Source organism: Achroia grisella, unplaced genomic scaffold (assembly GCF_030625045.1).
Source record: "Achroia grisella isolate CSIRO2021 unplaced genomic scaffold, CSIRO_AGI_Agris_v1 utg640, whole genome shotgun sequence".
In the NCBI taxonomy this organism is placed as follows: domain Eukaryota; kingdom Metazoa; phylum Arthropoda; class Insecta; order Lepidoptera; family Pyralidae; genus Achroia; species Achroia grisella.
Window position 1 is genome coordinate 3,711,715 of NW_026712977.1, and position 18,373 is coordinate 3,730,087.

The following is an 18,373-nucleotide window of genomic DNA, read 5'->3' on the forward strand; positions in this document are numbered from 1 at the left end:
GATATATAACTAATTTAATGAGTCAAATATACTACAAGGACTACTGCTATTTTATTTATAAGGTTTTAGAGGAGAAATTATACTAATGCTATTATAGAAAAATTAACAAACTACTAATGCATCTAATTTTGTTTAGGTCTTAAGTACAAAGTGCAAACTCTGTAAGTCTGTTGTATCTACAGTACATATAAACAACAATATCTCACAACCCCATTTTACAGCATACTATGGTGTAGATTTATTTTCAACTGTGGTTAATAAGTTGACTAATAATGATTAATGCAAGAGTATTTTGATATTGTATTATTCTTTTCACATAGTATTTAATGTAAATTAATTTCCTTGATCTATTTCTGTGATTTTATGCTTTTCAATATTTTTATGTTTATTGTTATATGATGAAAGAACTTGCAAAGTTTTAATTAATGTAGTACAGAAGCAATAAAAATTATGTTCATGCTAATTGGAATTAGATAAATAAACTGGATTTTTTTTATATATTGAACAGTTAATAGAATGAGGTTATGTTTAAAAATGAAAAAACTATTTTTGTAGGAAAATTATGTAAATTAGGTAATTGGTTTTTATTTATTCATACCTCAAAACAGAAATATATCTAATAAATTGTAATATTTATTTTCATTATAAATAATATAATGATAATTATTTTATTCCACAGAGTTTACTGTGCTATCTAATATTGATATTTATAATTCTTTATAGAGAGTCTCAGTGACATTATTCTCTGCTCACTTATAGCACTTCGCTATAAGGCATTTAGGTCTATAAATAAAATTTAAAAAAAACTGTAACTAACATAAATCAAAGGTTGGTAAGAGTAGAATTATTCAACAAGTTTTGTATTTTACTAGTCTTTTTTTATTTTTAAATCAGTTAATTAAAAATAAACCCCATTACTTAATAAAATATAATAATGCATAATTAAACAACAAACCTTAATCTTTTATATTTGACAGAACTTTATTTCAATCAAATAATTACCAAATTTGCTTACTAAATAATACAAACCAGAAATGAAAAAGTATATACCTTTATATTTATTTCCATCTCATATATATATATTTAATTAAAAGTACAATATAATATTAGGACATAAGTAGTAAATCAGCACAAAAAGTATTAAGAAACAATCAATTGTTAATTTAACTTAAAGAATTTTTAATGTATAATTTATATTTGCCTAAAGGGACTCCTTTTAAGAATATATTTTAGTTACTTATTGTATTATATTTTTTAAACCTTTAATTTTAGGTTCTTAGTAGTACAATTAAATTATAATAAGTAAGTAAGTAAGTAAGTTCCATTCTGAAATTACTGTAGGTGTATTACAGATACATAGAAAAAAAAAATATATTTATTCTAACTACCTACATTATACATTGAATAATGTCTAAATACAATACATATTCATTGAATAGAAATCATTGTTTCAAATTAGTACATAATTTACATATATTTACAATCTGTTAATTCCTATTGGAAACAAGTAAGTAAAACAAAGTTTAATAAAACTTCTTGAGTACCTACATAATAATACATAATGGCATATTGAATTATGTTTTCTATGACGTGATACATCGCATATGTTTATAAGTATAGTATAAAGTCATACAAAGTTGTAGCCGCCAAATGCCTTCCGTTAGGATGGCGAGTCTTGGATTGTTCAATTGCATTCCGTCATGTTTGGCGATGTGTAACAACGAAACGACTCGACCGTGAGCATCTAGCCTCAATATCGCTATCAGAACACGATACACGATAGCGCATCTTGCGATACAACCAACAAACGGCTTTTATTTACCTATCCAAAACACTACATCCAATTTCACATCAGCTGTCAGTGATTACGTCAATACCAGCAAAACCTGTTTCAAACTTCCTGAAATTATTCATGAAGCCGTATAAACTTAATAAGCAAAGCGTAAATAAAAATAAGAGGCAGCTCGTGTGTGCAAAATAATCTAAATTAACAAAATATCGATCTACAAGAAGCGTATACTTTACTGCAATCTTACCTTCAGATAACTCCAAGTCCAACTCGGCTAATTTATCTCTTATCTCGTCAGGCAACTTTGATATATCAACACTTAAGTCAGCCATAGTTGAAAAACACTTTTTTCACACAAAACAAATAAAGTTAACGACAACACTTCAAGAAACCATAGTGACACATGGCCATCTTGAATTTTGAATAATTTCTGTCCGACTCACATCACACTTCGAACTAATAGAACAGCCGATGGCCGCTAGAGGGCTCTAGCCGTCGATAAGTTTGTTCTAGATTACCAAAATCACTTGACGTATTGGTAATGTTGCTATAACAAAAAATACTGATTCTTTTTTAACCATAATAATACTTTATTCACACGCACGTTTATTATACAAATAAAAATAAACAATAAGTGCGACTCTTGCAACTTCGATATTATCGTATAAAATAATACATTGGTCCAAAACAATATGAAAACTTCATTTCTTTTATCTATGTCACTAAATAATATTTTCGAGATACTTTAAATCACTATGCAATTTAAAGATAACCCTTGTGTAGTGTTTACGTAACTAAACATTTAATTAAATGCATATTAATTATAGTTTTCTGCATAAATTGGCTGTCTATAATAATTTGAGTAACGAACTATTTCCTTGACTACCCTTATTGATTTTTGGTGCGAAAATTGTACGATAATCACCATAATTTATTACTAGGTGTTCAGTTTCATCATATTTAACCACCGCTAGCGTTTTACGTTTTTTTTTATGGAATATAATGTTGCACCCAAATTCAGCACCATATGTCTGCAGATGCACTCAGAGAAAATAATAAAACGAGCAATAAGTCTTGACAGAATTTATTACAGCAATGATCCTGGAACAAAGGACAGTCTTTTTAATGAGAAATGTTAAATATGATTATATATAATATCCTTGATAATTCGGAAAAAGTGATTCGTTCTAGAAACCTATCATAAATAAATAATCTCAGAAGTATTCACACAGCGCTATCTAGACTCAAGTTAAAATAGCTAAAGCTGGGTTATGGATACTAGATAACTGGTACGCATATACACACATTCCTTTATTCATATTTATTAACCTATGTACCTATGATTGTTCGTGCCTATGTATATTTATACATAGGCACGAACAATCATAGGTACTTATGGATACAAGTCTTTTTGCCGTGCGAGAAATCGAACCCGCGACCATCGGAATTAAGACGCTGTGCGCTTAATGCAAGAGTACCACCAGACCACCGAGTTTTAAATGCAAGAAAAGGCCTATAAACCTAATAAATAGTAGTCAATTAAATAAAATCAAATTAACGTAATGAAAGTAATATAAACCTGTTCAGAATAAATGAATGTGAACATATATGACAGTGAAAAAAACACAGAAATGGTGTGTTCGCAGTTGCTAATATGTTATATATTAAACGTCATATCATAATAGATATGACGTATATAATTAATTAAAAAAATTTGAAAAAAATAATGAAATTTGATATAGATTATATAAATCATGACATATGGAGTTTTAATTACAAAATATTGTTTCTTGATAATCTTTTATAATTTGAAAGTGACTAATTTCTTTACAATAAACATTATCTTGCAATCAAGTACTTGAATGTAGACTAAGTTATATTGAAACATCACTAGTCAGTTTCAAATTTATGTTTATAAAATGTAATCTTCATTAATGTAATAATGACTCCATTAATGAAACTGTAACTAATGATGTTAATTGCTGTCCAGTTATGTTTCTATTGCTCTAAAAGAAAATTGCCTAAGTCACGAGTATTCAATATACTTCAATTTAAAACTAATAAATGCTTTTTCTGTAAGTTTGTTTTCGTTTAGGGGCACATAAATATTCAATCATAGACAAGCATGGTATAAATTACATACTGGCAACATTGTAAAAAACTTCACCGCTAGAGTGCGCTGATTATTTTCTGTTCCCGTCATTCTCATTCGTTGCCTAGTTTTTCTTTTTACTTTTGGTGTGTAGTTTAGTTGGCTGTAAAATTTATTCTCGTAATGGCTGCCACGCTAAAAGTATAGCTTATTGGTTATGTCATGTATATAGGACAAGTGTTCGTGTGTGAAATTAGTACCTACAAATCAACAAGTGTTGCGAACAGTGATCATATGAAAACAGCGTAATCTCAATCTCCCTGGAACGTTTCCTCTTTCATGTTTCCTTTTTTGGCAATTAAGTTATGGACTCGGCGTTTGTGTACTGTATGTAGTAAAAAAATAATCTATGCACCGTGATAAGTGTCCGTATTAACCATATTGAGTGCCAAGTGGGTAGTCAGTAGCAAAAATGACCGATACGCGATCGTCATCGGCGCTGTTCAAGCGAGCCGAGCAGCTGAAGAGATGGGAGGAATCCGATACCAACAAACAGTCGCCGACACCGAAGCGGGCTTCCAGGATACAATTCTCGTCTGGTATAGTTTTTCTGGCGGCATGTACGTCAGGTGACAAGGACGAGGTTCAACGGTTACTGAAAATGGGCGCGGATATAAATACGGCTAACGTGGACGGATTGACGGCTCTCCATCAGGTTAGTAGATCATTTGTTTTATCTGTGTGCTCTATTGTGTTATTATATTTTTGTACGAATTTAGTGTCAGGTACCAATAGTGTTGAATCCAGCTGAGTAAAATGAGAGATCATATTGTTATCCTATCAATATTATATATATATATCAATAATACTATTAATATATGTCAATATCATCATATTTTTAGTTTATAAAATAATGTAACAATATGGACAATGTATGACTATGACAGTTGTCCAAATTTATATAAACCTGTTGCTATACTGTCACTACAGTCCTGAATTACTGTTACTGCTTAGACCTTCTAAATTTTTTATTGTATAATTTTTTTTGGAAAACCATTGAAATGCCTTTAGCAGCACTAATGTCTACACTGCCTGACACCAGTTGGTGATGATATGATGAGCGAGGAGAGACGTGGAGGTCAGGTTTGTTAAACCATTGTGTAAAATTTACCAGGAACTTATTACAATGGGTTCCAGGGAGAATCGGATGGTGGTAAATCTGACATCATACATTGCTAGCAATGGTGTCTGTAATATGCACTTCTGAGGATATTAAATTTCGGACAACACTCACATTTACCAAAACCAGATTGAATATTATTTAAGTAACCCTCAAGAATAAGATATGACAGTGTCATTAGTCCACATTACTAAGGCCTCACAAATGGCACTATAAATTAGCAACTTAAGTATCTTACTTAAAAACTCATTAATTTTATTATCTATATAATAGGAGGTAAAAGATATAACTTGCTTCTGTTTGGAAGCAAAACAATTTAATATTTATTAAATCCGCATTCATATAAATCCGCTTACTAATAATAATCAAGCTATTCACTATTTACATACATGACAAGAGGTATTATGCCTTACAATTTGCCTTTATACATCTGTCCTTTCACAAAATATGAAAATATTATTCTGTAGATTCATAAAGTTCTCAGCTCCTTTAAATAAGTATACCTGATTGATTATGGCTGTCTCCTGATTATCAGGAATGAATAAATCCAGTAATATTCCATAAATTTGAAAATCCGGATAATTGTTTTTAACGTCAGAACAAACAATATTTAATGGGTTTTACATGCATAGTTTAGATTTATAGAACTTATTTTATTGATTTTTGATATAATGAATCAAATCTTTTCATTGTAGCTGTCTTATAGCCATAATGTAATTTAATTGTAACAACTGTGTGGGATCCGATTCATCTTTCAAATCAGTTAAGAACAACATCTAAATATTCAAAGGCCCTAGCATGAGATGTTACTTAGCATACATCTCCAATTTCAGTTGCTTCTTTATCTTCTTTCTTATTAAGTTTGTTGTAAGTTGTTTGTATGTAAGTTTCATAAGTCGTTCAAGTTTTTAGTGATTTATTCATCAGTTCATTTGGAATCCAGTATCATTTCTATGATAAGGGGCAAGCCTATCACTAGTCTCAGATTATTTTGGTGGTGTCCACCAGAAATATAAATAGAAAATATATTGTGAGTATTCTTACACACAAATTTATACAAAACTATGCTTGTCAGTTTCTTAGGAATCATCCTTATATTACTGATAAATATAATTATTCTGAAGAATTGCAGTTCAATTTCTCTTTAGGAATTTTTGAGACAAATAATTATAGATAGAGATAGAGTGAACTATTGTTATGTATATAACTTAGTTTTAAAATATCCAGAGATATCTGTTACTGTTTATTTATTCCACTTATCAGTATTTATAACTATTAAAATGGCAATGTTTCCTACCTACATATCCATAGAACAATGGCATCAGTTTGAAATGAGATAGTGTACCATATATAGATACTGCATTAGTGTCAGTTTGAGATATAATTTAATTTATACTTTGTAGATTGACTACATATAGTTCCAGTGCATATATTTAATGAATGGATATGCATTGTTGTAGGGTTACAAAGTTATTGGACATATTAATGTTTTATTTAAGTTTATCATAGTCTGCTCTAAGGAATGCAGTGAATACTGTAAGCCTTTGTAAACAATGACTTGTTTGTTATTATACTTCCTGATATTTGAATTAGATAGTCCTGTTTTGTTTGATTAACTACATTGCCCTCTTATACTCACAGTATCAAGAAAATCACAAGACCATAACATGTTTGTTTTATATTATAGAGTTCCTCATATTTAAAAATACCATAATCGTGAGTAAATTGAAAAGCAGCAGGTAGATGGTAAATTATAGATATTTGTCTACTGTCATACATCTTTGTTTGTTGCCCCTAGTTTGGCAAGATGCATCTCGCCATACTATCACACCGCATCAATTGTTTTTGTTTATTCAATTTCAGGTATTACAAAACCTATAATCATCTTCCTGATTGAAATTTTTGTATTACAGTAGGCTCTCAGACAATTTTTGGGATATAATATCTTTGGTTCATGTAGTTCAATTCAGTGATCTCGATCCTAACAAATCTTTTAACCAATTTTAAAATGTGGAAATATCTATTTTAACTATTTTTTTTATATTATCACTGTGTTTATGAATGTCACTACTTTCAAATTACTTATCCTATTATAATATTCTACTAATGCTTTATCCTAAATAATTTCAAAATATTCAAACTGTCATTCTATTTATACACATATATAATGTATAAATACATTTATGTATGTATATATAAATATATTTATACTCAAAAGTATTATTCTTAATAAGACATAAATTTACATATTAAGTATTCACAAAAACGATTTATAAAGTGTTGTCTGTCTTCTGTTATGTTAAACTTTAAGTTTAAAAGTAAGTATAATATATGTCTAGACTGTGGTTTAATAATAATTTTATTTAAGGAAAGAGCAACAACAGAATTAATATAAGGAGATTATTGCTGTATTAAATTGCATTGCAGCATTGACCTAAATACACATTCCATATTAAATAAATATAAAAGAAAATGAAGAGATTATTATTAAAACGAAGGCTTTGCCCATTATTTAGGTTTAGTTTATTTTCTTTCAATGTTCCCTTTTAGTTGGGGCAAACCTGGGCACTCTCTCATTATGTGCTCATCATTTTACTTACAGTCAATCTATGTTTTATTTAGTCAACTTTATATTGTTGAATAGATATTAAAGATATTTTTTTAAATACTAACTTTAAACCCCGGAGTAATTCTTTTCTTTATAATTATCATCATCATCATCATCATCTCAGCCCGGAAGACGTCCACTGCTGGACATAGGGCTCCCCAAAGATCTCCACTACAATCGGTCCTGCGATGCTCGCATCCAATGCCTTCCAGCGATCTTGACCAGATTGTCGGTCCACCTTGCTAGAGGCCTTCCTTCCTTCCTTTATAAACTAAACATTAACCCCTGTGTTCTGACAGTAATATAGATACAAATATTTATACTATTACTATTTTTTTTCTGTTCGCCCTATGATTTTTAAATGTTTTCATACAAACCTAATCAATATTCTACCATCATGTTAATGATCTTCTACTTCATCATTATCTACTTATTCTTGGTGTTATCTACTTTGATAATTCTTTTGTATGTTACCATTACAGTAATTCTTGTTCATAGTTACTTGTAATATAAATATTACTTGTAATGTAAGAATTATGTGCACTGATAGGATTGTTTTAATATATTTATTATCTATTTTCACACTAAATTCTTTAAGGGGTAGGCAGGGAGAAACAAATTTGATGTAAGAAGTAAGTGGTTCCTTCACTTTTAGTAATCTTGGCGATTCACCTGTTTGTTTGTAATTAGTAGAGGCAGGAGGTGGAATGTATTTTTAATAATTATGATAACATAAAAAAAATTGCCCATTGACATTCTTGCCAGTAATTTTCATCTGAAGTAGTATTATTTTGCATTTTTCTTTAAAAATGACATACTAACAATAACATTGTTATTAACCTATTGTATCACTGTTTGTATATATTATTAATGTTTTATAAAAAAAACATATTTATTTTTTTCACAAGCAGTTTATAAAAATCATTATTACATAAATTTATGTTAGGTCCAGGAGATAGCCGTAAAGAATACATAATGACAAATGTACTAATGGAAAGTGAAAAATTTAACGTAAAAGCTGAATTAAATAAAATGTATTGAAGTTTCAGATGAATATCATCTGACCAGTGGAGTTGAGGATGTAATAAAATGTATTACTTCTAGAGCTCCAACCTTAAAAGGTTTTGCCTCGTACGAAGGTCAAAAATCTCGTATATTGGCACAAATTGCCTCTCCAACCTCGTACATTGTCATATATTGACACCAAAAGGTTCGCGTGCGGATGGGGAGGTCGGGGCATATTCATTTACTAAATAAGTTGTACGAAACTCATAACTGGTATAAAATTATGTAAAAGTATGTCTGCAGTGAAAATTGACCTACTCGTAATTTTATGCTCTATAATAAATATCTCTTATAAAAGTATAAAGTTGATGGTGTCCTCTAATCTCGTACCAAAACCTAAATACTCGTACATGTACTACGAAGATTCTCATATACTTAATTGTCAGACTGTTTGCTTGGCTATATCTTAGATTTAACCTTTTTTAACGACTTGATTCTTAAGGACTGTATGTTAATTTTACGTGCACTAAAACGACGGCCTCTGTTAGTAAAGAGAGTATTTCAAAGTGACAATATAGAACAAAGACAAGCATATATATTAAAAAAAAAATACTGTAACAATATTAAATGGTACGTTTCCCTTATTACTTTAATAAAATGTATTTAATTTATATATTACGTGTATGTATTCGTTGTTTATGAACACTGTTATACCTACATAATGTATGTATATATTTGTTAACTAACATATAGAAATAACATAAACAAAAACCTCCTCATATTTTCCTCCGCCATAAGACTAGTCAATGTTATAGTTTTATTTATGTAAATTTATGAATACATATGTATAACAGTAATATACTGTAATACATATGTGTTCATAAACCGTATTTGATTATGAAAATTAGTAGGCATTAGGGTTTCATTAAATTTATTTTCAAGTTATTTTTTTCTCCTCTTCCCGTGGTTTATATATCGTATTTGAGTTCGGTTGACTTACTCTTACTCCGCTTTAGAAACAGTAACTTGTCAGATTATTGTTTGAGTATTTACGTCATATTCAACAGGTGTCTATGACATAGGAACATGTAAATGAATTAGCAGTGTAGCACAGCAGCAGGTGGCATACGAAATGTTCACTCAACTCAAGCGATACAGTATACTCCACTGACTGAACTATAATTTCGATTACAATCATCTAGTAAATGATGAAAACATCACTTGATCTTCTTTTCCGCATAAAATATTAGGACTCTTATTGAATATCAAACAAAAAGGTAACTCTGTATGGAAACCACACATTACTACAAGAGAAAAAATGTTTTACGGATACTGAAACGAATTAATTTCCTCTTACGGGCTTTAATTCGTCCAACGGCATTTCAGCTCTTGACACCATTATATCAGTCCATTGATTTAGATACTTCCGTGAAACGATTCGGATAGAATGCGGCAAAGCAACTCACGTGCGTTAGAATAACTTTCGATTGTTCCACCGACCTAACGTCACAGTACAGAATTAGATCTGACAGACACCGCATGTATATCATCTGCAGGCGTATCCATTACTTCCTTACCTCGGCAAGGCATATATTATTGCTGAAGAGTACGCCGCATTGCATGACAAACGTAACGATCTGTACCATCTTATAAATTAGAGATGTTATGTCATCGAGTCAATGTTTTAGGCGGAGGACCTTTTCTCCCAGTTGATTAAATGATAGGTCAAGTAATATAAATGGATTTCGTCGTTACAATTATCATTTTAGTTCTGTAGTCATAGTAATAAACGATAATCTTAATTTATGCGAGATGAGTTGGTACTAATAAGTAAATCTGTTTGTTAATTTTTAAAGATAAACTACTGATCCCACCGTTCATAGTAAAGCGATTGTTATATTTAACTATTCGGTTGTTTTGGGTTTGATAAAGGGATACAAATATTTCGTACGTGTTTTTATAATATTTTTTTAATTCTTCTCGCAAGTAGTTTCCTTTTTATTATCATGTAGAATAGAATAGCATAGAAAATCATTTATTCAAATAAACTTAATTTAAGCTCTTTTGAATGTATTTTAATTTAATAGTTTATTTATTAAATTAGCAATGCCTATGACTCCTCGATCAGGGTTAAAAATCGTGACGATATAATTATAGGTAATAAATAAAAAATAATATATGGGTTAATAAACTTTAATAAAGGTATTTAATAGGAAACTGCCGCATAAATTGTGAAATACTTAAAACCATACTAATATAATTAATGTGTATATATATATATATATATATATATATATATATATATATATATATATATATATATATATATATATATATATGCAACTTTTAATGTCTTAACGACTGTATAGATTTTACTGAAATTTGACATGAAGATAAAATGTTAAGGGAGTATAGACGCAGGCTTTTGTAGTCTAGGCTTTTATCTTTAAAAAAACGGTTATAAACTCGTGATATTAGCTACTATTCCAAATCGTTAAATTCATTTTACAGGAAATGGCATTATGAAGTATAGTATAGTTATTATTGTACAATTATAAGAGGTCCGTGTATTGCCTCCTACGCTGCAATATGCTGTACATGAAATTTGTCTAAGGCAGCCTTGGTCAACTTTCGGGTCGTAACCGGTTAGTCGCGGTAAACCAGATAAGGCCGTTAGTCTTCAAATTTATTTATAAAAAATAATATAAATAAGACATTTTATCTGTACGAAATATGTCAGATCGAAAAGTCTATATTATGTGAGACCGAAAATGGAAACTGATATAATGAAGAAATTGGTTTATCGGGTGTAGCAAAAACTTACGAATCCGTTCAGTTTTTTTACTTATAATAAATTGTTTAACCCTGTTTTGTTTACAAATTGCTTTACATGTTTTGATAGCAAATAACTTTCCTGACTAAAGTTAAACGCCTTTCAAATACATAAAATCTTATATGACAAATTTGGAGCGATTAAGTTTTTTACATTTATGGCAATATTTGATATAATAATTTATATTTCTGACTTCGTTGGGGTTGCATAATATACCTAATTTGTTATATATGTATCATATAATATTAAGTTAACATGTTGTGTATAATTTGTCACGAAACTTGTTAATACATTAGCGAACCTCTAAATAAGTATCTTGATAACAACTGTGCAACTGATTCTCTAGTAATCAGATCTAGCTTGCAGGAAAGTTTTATTGAGAAAAGCAATTAATATATGGTTGGTGGGGGCCAGTGGGGGGCAAACTATATAGAAAAAGAGAAAAGTAAGTCCAGTTTAGTTTTGAGGTAGTCTTCGAGAATTTACGAGAAGTAGCTAGCCTAATCGAATGTAGACTAGGGTCAAAAATATATATATATTCGCCTAGTTTTGTATTATAACCATTAAGAATAGATAATCTTATATTATTAGATTTTAAATACTCACTTTTCCCTAAATATCCTTGTGCACTTAAAACAGCAACTTCTAATTTAAGTTCTGACTTGGTAGTGGTACATACGGTAGCGAAGATGCGTTACTTGACTTATTTGTTACATGTCTAAGGTTTGGTTTGAGATTAGCTGAAAATTTCCAGGCAATGTCATGTAAAAACGTCACAGTCATGGAAAATCCTAATGGTCGTCTGTAGAGAATCGATTTTAGTCTATTACTAGCTTTAACACAGTTTAGTGACCGTATTGTCTTATCACTTATATTTTTGACTAAATAAATTATAGGATTTATATTTATTAACTTAATACTCCATTAAGTGAGTTCTAGCTTATTTTTCATATAAAAATTTTTAGACACATACTCTGTAGTTAATATTAATTGCCTTTCATAAAATAGTATTCTATTTTATCGACGTCGGTATTGTGAAGCGATTAGACCATTGATCGACAGAAGTTTGTTGTACAGAAAAAATACAAAGTCAGACTTTGTCAGACGAAGACCCGAGGCCCGAGGAAGATGATCTTAACATAGTAGATAATGGACATAAAGTCAAATAGGAATTAAAAACAACTTAGAATAAAGCATATTTATTGAACTTATAAAAGTGAAGATCAGTGACAACCCACCTAACTGTACAGTTAGTTACATGTGTACCGATTATTTCTAGCGAAATGAAAATAAACGCCATTATACCAGTTTCGTAAAATATTGACACTATATCTTGACGTTTCTGTAAACACTATTGTCCGTTAGTCAGGAAACAATATCATTATTGGTTAGCAACGATATTGTTTCTTTGCTCTTAACCTATCGCTTGTAGATATCTACGTCATGGTGGAAAGGGATCATCAATCTTTATAGAAGAATCTTTCTAATCATATATTATGTAAATGTACAAAACAATATACAATATCTTTCTAATCATATAAGTTACTATGAAATTAACTATGTTGCAATATAAGTTTTAAACAAATATGATCATTTAAATATCTTATATTGCAACATAGTTAATTTCCCTAGTTAACCCTATTTTGAAGAAGAATAGTATAATTAGCCTGAACATTAAATATACAAATAACTTCAAGTCGAACTTTTGCTATCCAGGTCTTGCGTTTCCAATTATACAAGTTTATCCACTACTTACAGTTTGAGTCCTAACGTTTAAAACTTTGTTGCGGCTTGGAACTTTAAATCTTTCAATTAAATGACATATTTATTTAGAAATCATTAATGCAGATATGCTCTTGTAAAATAAAAGTTGACGTATTATTTTTGCTGAAACATACATGACGTTATGCGATCTACCATTTCCTCTTAATGACTACTGAATATAACATCTGCCAAAATGCTTCCACACTCTTTAAATACACTCCCTACTTTCGAGAAGGTCAGTTGTATACGATTAGATATAAACACGGTTCTACCGAGGAAACGACCGCCATGGCCCTATAAACCTACAAACCATCACATATTCTTATCCAATTTACGTCTGCGGGGATTGCATCACATGCTAGTCTATGACGCATTGGAACACGATATCCAACAGAGTTGTAAGCGCGCTTGCGCACGTGAAATAGTAGGCCGGTCTCATCATGTATACTGATCTGTTCGTAGTCAATTCATATCTTCATGCCAGATCTTGTACGGGGTATGCAGCTATTAAATGTCAATCACCTTTGATTACATACATAAAGTGTTTCGAGGCATAAATGACAAACTATTTTTTGTTAAATATTTTGTCTTATCCTTTTTTTTGATGGAAGTGAGTAAACTCCAGTTTCTGCAATTTACACTAGCTGTTTGCACGTAAATTTAAGGTAATCTATAATAGTAACCTGAAGTAATAGCAGGAACTTTATGGTACTTTCGCCGACTCGCCGTTCCGAAAATTTTAGTGCTTACGGAGAGTTACCCAGTACACCATCCATGCGAGAGTGCCTGTTGATTGAGCAGTATCCTTAGCGCCTATTTTGTATATTATATTTAAGGGACAATGGTCCATTAATAATGACAGTGCCCATAATTATCTCGATATTTAGGAGGTATACAGAGAGAGAGATGCAGTGAGAATTGTGACCTGCTGCGATTAGTTATTAGTTATTCTGGTGGTAACTGTATTTTATAATTTATACCATTGGAAATTTTGTACTGAGTTGTTTTAGGGATGATAAAAGGATATTGGTATAATTGTATCACTTAGACTAGCATTGTTAATTCGCCAGGTACTAACTGCGACACTATCCAAACATGGGGTTTTTTTTAACTTTTCAGAACATTCTTGGCAAATCTAACGTCTGTTTGTTTCTTAATTCTACTAGCGGCGACTAGTGTGTACGTATCGTATGTGCGTGTGCCAGGGGAGTACATATGTACACGGCATTGCTTACTGCCTATATGCTTGTACAATTGTGAAATTATACTAGCATATTAGCCTGATCTGTTACTGTTTGGTGATACAGTCATATCACTAAACAATAAGTATTAGGGATATTGTTACTTTCATTTTCATTAAAGACTGAGTCAATATCCGCCATATACTACTATATATATTTATCTATACTAGTATTTCAATGTTTAGTTGGCAGTGTCAGTTTGTTGCTTGCTACGGTGATTCAATTTTAATGTCATAGAAGTCGGTAACCAGGCGGCCCCGAGCACCCAACCCTACTGATAATTTTCACGAGATACCAACAAACTGTCCAGTCCACAATCAACTCATCAAGTAGATCAATCCACATATTATTCTTTATTTCTTGAGCAACACACAAGTTTCTTGCTTATTCTTCTTGTGATGAATCTGAATTCCGAATAAGCGGTAGAATAAAAAAACTTGACTATTCAATAGTGCTTATATTAAGTTTATTTGAATAAAGATTATTTCTATTCTATTCTTAATTAGTTTGATTGATTGATAAAATCTATGACGAACAATCTTCTTGGAATGCCAAAAAATAAGGAAATGGTGTTACTGTTTTTGATATGGTTACCAGTAACTGACTGTTATTAATCAATTTCAAAATAGTCGTTCGTATTTATGAAGATAATCATATATTTCAATATATCTACTCAATGTTGCACAGACACTTTTTTTGTCATCGTTACAAAAATTTCGCCTATACGTTTTTTAAAACGCGTCTCGTGCCAAACGTATAGCCCAAGCGCTAATAGAAACTTCCGTTTTAACTCGACTTGTGTGTAAAATTCTTTTGAGTGTTTATAATCGAAGCTTAATGTTAAACCTACATAGAATAGAACAGTAGTCTATTTCAAATATGACTTCTAGGACTATCAGTCTGTAACTTAATTAAGATTTATGGAATAGTTAGTATTTTTATCTTTAACAAAAAGTACTCTTTAAAATTTCTCTAGACGTGGTAACAATATATACTTCTCTTGTTAATATTTAGCCTTAAAGTAAACATATCACAAGTCTAGTAATAGAATAAAAAATATTGCTTTCACATTTTCCTTGTTATTGCTTTAGACTATTTTGGTTAGTTTAGGTCTACTGTGAATTTCCCCATTTCGAATTTTATCACGTAGCCAAGCTCCGTGTATAGCCTTTTCCATAACTTGCTATATATTTATATTTTAAACACTGAGCCCACACAGAGTGATGTTTAAAAATATGAGTATATTTTCGATTTATTTACAATCCCTATACACACTGTTCGACTGTTAGTTTATACATAGTCATACACGGCGTTGTGACTATGTTTAGGCATACAGTTGAACAACTAGTGAGGTTCAGAGATCCTAGTGCGTAACCTTCTGTCGTAATGTATGGAATATGATTAGTTGTGGATCGATTACACAGTTGTAATTAAAACACACAACTGAGTACATTTTACTCTAAATATATTTTTTAGTTTAAAACTTTAAACGATTACTTATTTTTATATTAGATATCGTACACCCTGACTGATTCCATCGTATTTTTAATATACCTGATGGTGATACTTTATTTTCTTGTAATATAATGTTTGTTACAGAAGGAAATTATTTTAAATTACAATAATTCCTTTTATTTTTTATTTATTACTTTTTAATTCTATACCTAAATGCTGTTAATGAAAATTTTCTATTATGCTACGTAGTAAATTACCGATTTACAACTCTGGGTGGACTGTTGGCAGTGAATTCAGCTATGTTGTCGTAACTCTCATTATCGTTTAATATATATATATAGTTAGTAATCAAGAAATTTGGACTCTGGGAACATTCTCGGCAACTACATAACATGTAACGATCTATGTCATGTATATTCGATTAAAGTCTTAAAATAAGGTATTTTGTTTAAAGCTTGTCATTAAATGTACAATACAATTTAACTTTTATACATAACACTGCTATATTAGTCGTCAGAAGCAGCTGTTGTATTCGTATTAAAGTCTATATATAATATTATTTGAAAAAACAAACGTCTTAGCTCCTGTTTGATTTATAGCTTTTGGATTGACCAATGACAATTATGTAGACCTTGTCAAAAACTCGGATTTAATTATAAATAGCCTTGCGTTTAAAAATAAAGAGCTGTGTTTAACACTGCGGGGGCCGGATCGGAAAAGCGGGAAATTTGTAACGTACAAGACTTATACGTCAGCGGCCTTATATTTTATCGTATACGTTTGGTTTCTACACTGGACTAAATCCTTGATCCTAGTTAATTTGTAGTGCAATTATACCTAATTCCAATGCTTACTAAATATCAACTTTAGTCCAGCATCCTTTGTTGTGGCAGTTATTGTTACTGTTAATAATCATTTAGGCAGTGTAGATTTATCGTTTCCTAACTTTAACGGCCTGGGTGTTTTAAACATATCCCAAAGGTCGCGGGTCCTCGGATCATACTTTTACATTTATTAGTATATTGCGTTTATAAAAAAAAATGTTTTTCTAACAGTAGTTAGTATCAATTGCTCTGCTTAAGTTGTGACTATTTGAATTGCAGTGGGTTATTTATTACTGTGGATATTATGATTTAGAAATACTTAGAATGAAATTAGCATGTAATACAATATATTGGAATATTAGTCTACACATACCATTGACTTTAATTAGTAGGTCGTGTTGAAACTTACGAAAATATTCAATTAGCCCTACCTTCCAAAGTACTAATAACTGTGAACTAGTTTTACGCCGTCTGTATACATGAAATTGAGCCTTCCTATTCACGGAATATGAGCACGCAAACAAAACGGGGAGTGTAGCCCATGTTAAGTGTACATTCGGGAGTGTTTACATCATAGCTCCAGCCAGGGCCGCACTGATCATTTTATCGACTACTATATATTTTTATATCTGTCGAATGCATGCCGCATCTGGATCGACTGCATGTGTCCTATTTATAAAGTGCGGTTAGGTACCTTAGATCAGTTTCGAACGAGTCAGAGCCGTCACCCCTTACTTACATCGTCATATTCCATTCACGACATATGTTGGTTCATTCATCATGTTAAGTTTATCGTTATCACGGGCATATGTGTCAATGATCTCTGAATGGACGTTGATCGACAATGCGCAAAGTAGTGTTTAAATTTTAACACTGCGTATTGTTTGTTCTACTTTACATACCGTATATAATATTCATTCACAATACTATAATACTACTAATTATTAACGAATAACGATGAATTAAAATCGTATCATTTTTGTGTCGTTTAATACTTAATAGCATGATTATGCACTTTGATAGTAATTAATGTATAAACTGATCCGCATATGATATTCACATTCAATGTTTCTTACTAATCGGTGTGTAACAACATTGTATGTTCAATTACTTGTGTTAATCTATTATTATCGCCCGTTTGATCGACAAACGTCCCAGGACGTCCCTGAATGTCCACGTCAAAGAAATCTCAATTTGTGAGATTAGAGACTTGGAAAGTATTCAAATAGAGCGATAACGTGATTTTGACAAGCGTGGTTATATCTTAAAATTTTATCCTTCTGTAGGAACAATTATACTCGTTTCTTCTCTCTTTCTCGTTTTCTCATAGGCATAGTTTTGAATTGTCAGGTAGTTTCGAACATCGAATGGGCGAGTCTATTTCAATATATTATTTGATACAATCTTGGTAAATGCTAATAATTATAAATTAATATGATACTATCCTGTGCATATGTAAAATTATTATATATTTATGTAAAATTATTAAATATTCTGTTTTATTAAAATAGAATAGATTATGTTTATTAAAATATATAAATGAATATTAATTGTTGTCTTTATATTTATTGTAATTGTAAAC

The 18,373-nt window shown here is 30.6% G+C and overlaps 2 protein-coding genes across 10 annotated transcripts in view; one reads left to right on the plus strand and one right to left on the minus strand.

The window, feature by feature from the left end:
• LOC131849359 (disco-interacting protein 2) overlaps window positions 1–2,193 on the minus strand; it is a 110,989-nt gene extending 108,796 nt beyond the window's left edge. For all 5 annotated transcript variants that reach the window (XM_059199425.1, XM_059199427.1, XM_059199423.1 and 2 more), the window contains exon 1: window positions 2,037–2,193. In XM_059199425.1, the coding sequence (XP_059055408.1) occupies window positions 2,037–2,121 (85 nt within the window). In that variant the 5' untranslated portion in view covers window positions 2,122–2,193. The remainder of the gene's footprint in view (window positions 1–2,036) is intronic.
• A 1,804-nt stretch (window positions 2,194–3,997) lies between these two features.
• Window positions 3,998–18,373, plus strand: part of LOC131849224 (protein phosphatase 1 regulatory subunit 12A-like) — a 78,715-nt gene continuing 64,339 nt past the window's right edge. For all 5 annotated transcript variants that reach the window (XM_059199247.1, XM_059199246.1, XM_059199248.1 and 2 more), the window contains exon 1: window positions 3,998–4,596. In XM_059199247.1, coding sequence (XP_059055230.1) covers window positions 4,354–4,596 — 243 coding nt within the window. In that variant the 5' untranslated portion in view covers window positions 3,998–4,353. The remainder of the gene's footprint in view (window positions 4,597–18,373) is intronic.